This window comes from Condylostylus longicornis, unplaced genomic scaffold, assembly GCF_029603195.1.
Source record: "Condylostylus longicornis isolate FDR11 unplaced genomic scaffold, ASM2960319v2 ptg000013l, whole genome shotgun sequence".
NCBI classification, from domain to species: Eukaryota; Metazoa; Arthropoda; class Insecta; order Diptera; family Dolichopodidae; genus Condylostylus; species Condylostylus longicornis.
In genome coordinates, this window is record NW_026577982.1 from 13,459,782 (window position 1) to 13,467,104 (window position 7,323).

General features: G+C 24.6%; 1 protein-coding gene and 2 non-coding genes across 3 annotated transcripts; 1 reads left to right on the forward strand and 2 right to left on the reverse strand.

Moving 5' to 3' along the window:
- Positions 1–1,736: 1,736 nt before the first annotated feature.
- On the reverse strand, positions 1,737–2,630 carry LOC129605170 (achaete-scute complex protein T5-like). Its single transcript, XM_055514755.1, is given in 4 exon segments — positions 1,737–2,195; positions 2,256–2,269; positions 2,311–2,392; positions 2,394–2,630. Coding segments are annotated over 4 exon segments (792 nt in total).
- Positions 2,631–6,609: 3,979 nt separating this feature from the next.
- Positions 6,610–6,682, forward strand: Trnav-uac (transfer RNA valine (anticodon UAC)). The gene has a single exon. It is a non-coding gene; the product is annotated as a tRNA-Val (tRNA).
- Positions 6,683–7,009: 327 nt separating this feature from the next.
- Positions 7,010–7,082, reverse strand: Trnav-uac (transfer RNA valine (anticodon UAC)). The gene has a single exon. It is a non-coding gene; the product is annotated as a tRNA-Val (tRNA).
- Positions 7,083–7,323: the final 241 nt, after the last annotated feature.

Here is a 7,323-nt window from a genome sequence, read left to right on the forward strand (position 1 = left end):
AAATAAAGTAGTCGATCTCCTCAAACTCGATATCTCGCAATTTAGTTTGAATAGTGGAAATTTTTAAATTAGAAAATCAAACATAGTAAAATGCAAAAAAAAAAATGAAAATATCCAATACAAAAACTTAATTTAACTTAAAGTGAACTTCATGCCAACAGTTTGATCCAATATCGTGCCATAAATAGTTTCTCCTAATTTTTCTCAATTTTCATACTTAGTATCTTTTCTTTAACTAGTACTTTGAATTTACGTACTCAATAATATTTAATTATAACAAAATGTTAGAGACTCCTTAGCTTGTTTCATAACTGAATGTTGTAAACTTCTTCACTCAATTCTGTACACCATAATATAAAAAATTCTATAAGTTCGAACTAAAATTCTTATAGATCATATACAAATGAATTATAACAAATTATTTATAATTTATTATCAGAAATGAATCACAACAAATATTTGTACAAGGTTAAAAGTACATAAAAATGTTGGCCACTTTATCAAATGTAAATAAGTAAATGGAACTATACGGGTTTTTTTTTAGATTTCAAATCAAACAACTGATAGTCTCATTCATAGGCAAATTTTATGTTAATTTTTATTATTATCTATATTAAAAAATTACTTTTAATAAAAAAAATTACATTTACTTTTAGATTTCAAATCTTAATGTAAATGAAGGATGGTCATTTATCAAAAGAGATAATGTTCATTGTGTCGCACGTACGATTTGTTATTGCCGTGTCCATATATTTTTATATAGAGGAATTTTTTCTAAAATATTTGAGCTTAAAAACCTTCAATTACACAATTATTTTATCTTGGTGTCTATGTTTTATCAGAAATATGGAAAATACTCGTATTTATAATTTTGCATTATCTATTCGGTTTTTTCAAAAATTTCAATGAAAGAATTCTTTGATCTTTAAAAGAAGCTTCATTATTTTTGATTTTATTAATTGAATTTTTAAAGATGACCTACGGAAGATGTAAATTTTAGTTAGGCTACCAAAATTAAATTTAATAGAATTCCGCAAATTCGACAAATCAAAGAACAAAATTCAAAATATTATTTCTTCAGAATTTTATTTATTATTTTCATGATTGAAAATTATTATTTATTTTACTATATGTATATACAATAACTTATAAAATAAAACAATTATTTACAAAAAAAAATTTCAGGCACATTACGTTACTTGATTTCTTTACATTTTTATATTAAAACTAATAATAATTGAACCAATATAAAAATTTAATGTCTTCCAATTTGATGTTCTTGAGCTTAAACTTATGTAAAAAAAAAACTTAATTTTACATATATAACATCAGAAATAAACATGACTAGAAAATAAAAAACCATTTACATAACTACAAATATTATAACTTAAACATAAAATCTAATAATTATTGTAATAATGAAGATCATAATTGACTGATTGTAATTTTAACACTGGACAAGTTCATATCAATTTCATGTACAAAATAAAATAATGCAAAAGACAAAATAGAAAATTATGTTTCTATTTTATATTTGCATGTTAAAAGGAGCCATTAAGAAGCACTACATTAATAAATTATATAAAATATTTTAACATTCTCTGTTTGGATTCTAAATAACTTAACTCTTCTACATACACCTTTATAACTTTGAATGACTTGATTAATGAATAGAAGGATGCTATTAACTAACAACTAAACTAACGATATTTCTTTTCTTATTTTGTAACATATTTTCATTGTTGCTCTTCTTGCCACATTGATATATAGTCCAATAGCTCTTCATCTTCACTGGTTGTTGCATTTTCAACAATTATTGTACTATTTGTATGTTGTTGATTATGATGATGATGGCTACGGTGATGATTATTATGATCATGATGAATCGAACTATAATCATCGTATGGTTCAAATTTAAATTGATTTATACTATAATTTAGATTTGTTCCTATTACTGATGTAATTACTGGCGTTAGATTTGTTATACTACTTGGTATTGTTGTTGAATTTAGACCATAATTATTATTACTGTTATTATTATTATTGTTACTACTATTATAATTACCATAATTAAGTATTGAACTTGGACTTAATGATGAAGGTTCTGATATATATGATGGGGCCGGACTAATTGATGATTCTGATTGGTTATTTTGTGAATCAATTGATGAGTTATGTATTGAAATATTTTGCTGCTGTTGGTGTTGTTGTTGCTGTTGTTGATTTGTATAAATATGATGTTGATTATGTAAAACTGGTTCTGGACTAGCTGTATAATATGATGATGTTTCAGAATTTGGTGATTCTAGCATATGATCAAATTCAGAATTTGAATATTCTGATATATGTGTTGTTGTTGGTGATGATGAAGATGATATTGATGATGGCTGTTTTACATCTAAATCAGTAACTAAATCTTGAAGACGTCGTATATATTCAACTGCTAAACGTAATGTATCAACTTTACTTAGTTTTTTATGTGGACCACGGCCACCATTTGATAAAGCCTGAATTATATTCTGTGGTATATGCTGACGTAATGTAACAAAGCCATTATTAACTTGTTTAACACGATTACGTTCTCGTGCATTGCGTCGCGCAACTGATATTGGTTGCTGTCCGAAAGGCATATTTGTATATGTAAATTTTTTTTTATTATATCCAGAATTTTGATTTAATTGCGATTGTTGTCCTGATTGCGAACTCTGTTGTTGTATATTAACAGAATTCATACCAAGAACTGATGTCTTATTGGGATTTTTAACTGGTGCTGGGGCAATTGTTGCTAACATTTTTTAAATTTAATTTTTTTTGAATTCAAATAATTAATTTTGATATTTTTTTAGAACAAACACTGGTTTTCTAAATGTTTATTAAAGTTCTTAGCATGTGCTTATACGTGTTATTAAAAATTCACTTTATAAATTCCACAACTAATATTGAATTGTAAGTATTAAAAAAAAAAACAATATTTTCTAATTTTTTTTTTAATTTTAGTTCTTTACCTAAAGGAATCTTGAAGGAAACTGAAACCTTTTAGTCCTAAGCCTTTCCTTTTATAATAGTTGTGTTTAGTATCTTTTAGTTACAATAGTTTACCTTATTCCAATGTTTGATAAATATTCTTGTAACCTGTCCAGCCATTAAAATACAGGTAAAAATAATAATACCTTTACGATAAATATGAACGTGTGTTTAGGAATAAGATACAAATGAAAAATATACAAAAACAAAAAATATAACATAAAAATTTTATATTAAATTATTCTACGCACTCTCTTTCAGCTTAAAAATAATCTCAATTTTGAGCAAAACATTCCCCCACTATCAGAATTTAAAAAGATGAGAAAACATGTATTAAATGAAAAAATAAAAAAAATACAATATGAAAATTCACTCTCTGTTACTATAAGTGAGTAAAAGATCGATTCTCTCACGAAATAACTGTTACTATTTTTATTCAAAAAAACAATTCCGTGTTCTCTTTTACAAGTAAGAGCTTTAAGGAAAACAGGTTCAAACATAACTATTTCATTCACGATCCATTGGATATAGGATATATACATGCATACCTTAAAATATTATACTAACATGCATAAGGAACTGATCTTCATTGAATACATTTTTCGTATATTTTACATTGCGAGGAGAATTTTTCTTATTACGTTAAAACAAGTTTGATTCGAAATAACAAGGATGTTCAATGTTTGAATATAAAAAATTTATGTTTTAAATTAAACACACCACCAGTCACCCTCTATTCGCTCTCTTTCTCTTTATCTTATTTTCTCTCATATAATTTTGTAGCAAATTATGTTACGCGTGCCATCGTAGTAAATGTCGAGTGGCTACTTGTTATTGTATTACATTATTTGGAAATTATTAATGAAATAAATAAAGTATAGATATGGTAAACTTAAAATTAAAAAACTTTTTAACCATTCAAAATTTTTGGAGTCTTAACTTTTTGTTAAAAAATGAAATTGTGGTCGTGACCTAAGCTGCTGTTTTACTTCATATAAGGAGCTACTCCATCGTTTCGCTTTATTATTTTTTTTATTTAATTCTTTTTGTATCTGAAATACATTATGATGTTAAAATGTCTCAAGTGGTGAGGTAAAGCAATGAAAAAATAAAAGAAAAAAAGAGGAGCTGAAAAATAAAATATTAATAAAAAAGTTTTAAAGATATTTTAAGCCACGACCGCTTCTGTTATGAAAATATTTTTGTTACTGTTTATTTGCTGTTATGGTCTACTCTACATAAACAAGTATATTGTGATGTTGATCGCGATTCTTAGTAAGAAGTAAATATGGTTAATGTGATAACTATAGTTACTGATTATATTTTGTGCATAATTTATTTTCCATGTATGATGTTATGTTATTTTCGTAATAATATTTCTTTTTTATATTTGTATGATGTTATGTTATTTTCGTAATAATATTTCTTTTTTATATTTGTATGATGTTATGTTATTTTCGTAATGATATTTCTTTTTTATACTTGTATGAGAGCAGACAGCTGCCAGTGTATTTCAAGCAGAAAAAGAGTAACTTATTCTGTTATACATAATAATATTTTTTAATTCTTAGGGAGTATAAAATGTAATTAGTAATTATACAGAGAATTCAAAAGAAAGTTAATTTTTCAACTTTGTATTTTACGCTTAATTATTTATAGATAATTATTATTGATGGTTTATGTAACTTATATACATTTAAAATTTTTGATTAAAAATTAATATTTCTCATTTTTTGTAACTTGTTTCTTTAAAATATAAAAGTTCAGTTTACTTACATAAAAATTCACTGAATTAATATAATATATTTAACAAACATTCAACTTATCATGTGCTGGGATTATAACGAAATTTTAAATGAATATACGAATTGAACTATTTATGCTTGTTTTAGTACAATTCCAAAAATTTTAGAAAAAATATTACAATTATTTTACTTCGTTTGTCTATCCAGTGACTTTTGCGCCCGTTTACCTATTTTTCTACTAGTTGGGAAAACTTGTGCACCATTCAGAATCAGAGTTTTTTTAGGCAAGTAAATCTTAATAAAATTATTATTTTTCCAAAATGTTCACCGCCTACCCCTGCCATTAATTTTATAGGTTAAAACCCGAGCAAAATGTGAAAATGAAAGTTTTTGCGTCCAAATCAGTAGTTGTCAGTAAAGAGAATTCGTTAATTCTCAAAAAGCAGAAAGATGTTAAGTAATTTCTACTATCTTAAAAAAATTGTTGACAAATGTTAGGCCACCAAACTGAACCTTCAAATTAAACCTTTTATAAAACCCAGTTTTTTCCTTGGATAGTATAAATTTTTTGGAAATTATTACTTCAAAATTTCTTCTAAACTTTGGAAACGTAATCTTCTAAACGTAATCTAGATATCTAGGTCTACAATGTTTAAATAAAATGTACTATTTTACAAAACAAATTCTTGATCACCTGAAATGAGTTAAATGTCATAGGCTAAAAATTATTTATATATTATATATGTATAGCGAAAACAAATATTGTATACAAGTTAAAAAAAATCTAAAAAAATCTATGTATGTATCTCATATAATAAGAAAAAAATTTACAAGGTGTTAAATATTTTACACGTATAAAATCTATTAGTTAAAAATGTTACCCTATAATTTTGTTATTATTTCTAAAATAATTAAATTTTATGTATCTTACAGGTTTTTACAGAAAAGATTGCACTTGAAAAAGAAATTTATTTTATTCCAAGTTTATAATTACTTTGTCATACAGAAAACTCCTGTATTACTTCAAAGAAGAATTCAAAGGACATAAACGTTTCAAGGAATTTCTATTGTCTCATAATTTCTTCCTAACATGCAATTTTATAATAATTTTGTAACTAAACAAGGCTATCAATAATTTTTGAATGATATTTTTATTCTTTTGTATTCTATATTCTGTATGTAAGAATTTTATTCATTTAATTTTAACAAAAGTTTACTAGAATTTTATTTAATATCAATTTTACAAATTATTCCTTAAGGCTTCGATGTCAAAAAATATTAGTTCAGCAATTACTTATCGCTTCAATATAAATTTCATATACGAAATGTAATTTATTTTTTATAGATTTTATAGTAGTTTTTCTTTATTAGATTTAGATATTTTTTATATGCATGCATGCAAGTCTGTAATTATCATAAATGGAAATTATTTGTTGATTGCAATTAAAAGAAATTATTAATTGGATTTTTTTTAATATATGAACCTGTAACAATTTTTACAATTTAAACTATAAAATATAAAGGAGAAAAATAATAACGTTGATGACACTCTTAATATTATAAAACATTGAAAATTATACACAATTTAGTTTATAACTAGATCATTCATTTTATAAAATCAAATAAATATTTAGTCAAAGTTTCTTAAATCATACACGTTTAATAATCTATTATAGTGTACTTAGGAATTTTAATAAAAGCTATTATATCATATTTAAATCGGTTTTGAAGGTTTTGTTAACGGAAAAACGTAAATATTTTGTGGCAAATTATGCAAATAATTTCAAGTATATAGTTCTAATTTTATTGATAATCCTAAATGATTACGATACTTTCAAGCGGTTCCATAGTGTAGCGGTTATCACGTCTGCTTTACACGCAGAAGGTCTCCAGTTCGATCCTGGATGGAACCAATTTTTTGAACAAATTTTTTTTGTTAAAAATTAATACTTTTTGCAGAATTTTGGAAAAGCATTACGTAACCAAGTTTGGCTTTTTGATTTCTTACAGAAGTCAAGATTAAAATATAAAAGAAAAAATAGCATTCGAGAATGATCAAAGTGTAAATTTCATGCTAAAAAAGTGTTGCGAATAAAATACTTAGGTCAATTATTAGATTATTAAGCAGAAGTGTTACTTTTTTTAAATTAATATAGCAGATGACAATACCGATATTTTAAGTAATGCACGTTTGTCCATCTTAAATAAAAGTTAAAAAAATTTTGAAAGAAAAAAAAAATTGGTTCCATCCAGGATCGAACTGGAGACCTTCTGCGTGTAAAGCAGACGTGATAACCGCTACACTATGGAACCGTTTACAACATATTAAATATTTTAAAGTTGAAAAAAAAAATTATCAAAACCAATAATAAACTATGATTGTAAAAGAAAACTATAATTGTAAGTTTCGCTACATAATTTTGCACAATTTGAATTGTTAATAAAAATTATTTTTCATTTCTCTTTTGTAGTGCTTTAGTTCAGTTTCGTTTTAATATGAAATTATTTTAAAGAATACAAAAGATAATTAATTCTGTTTAAATTTATGTTTTTG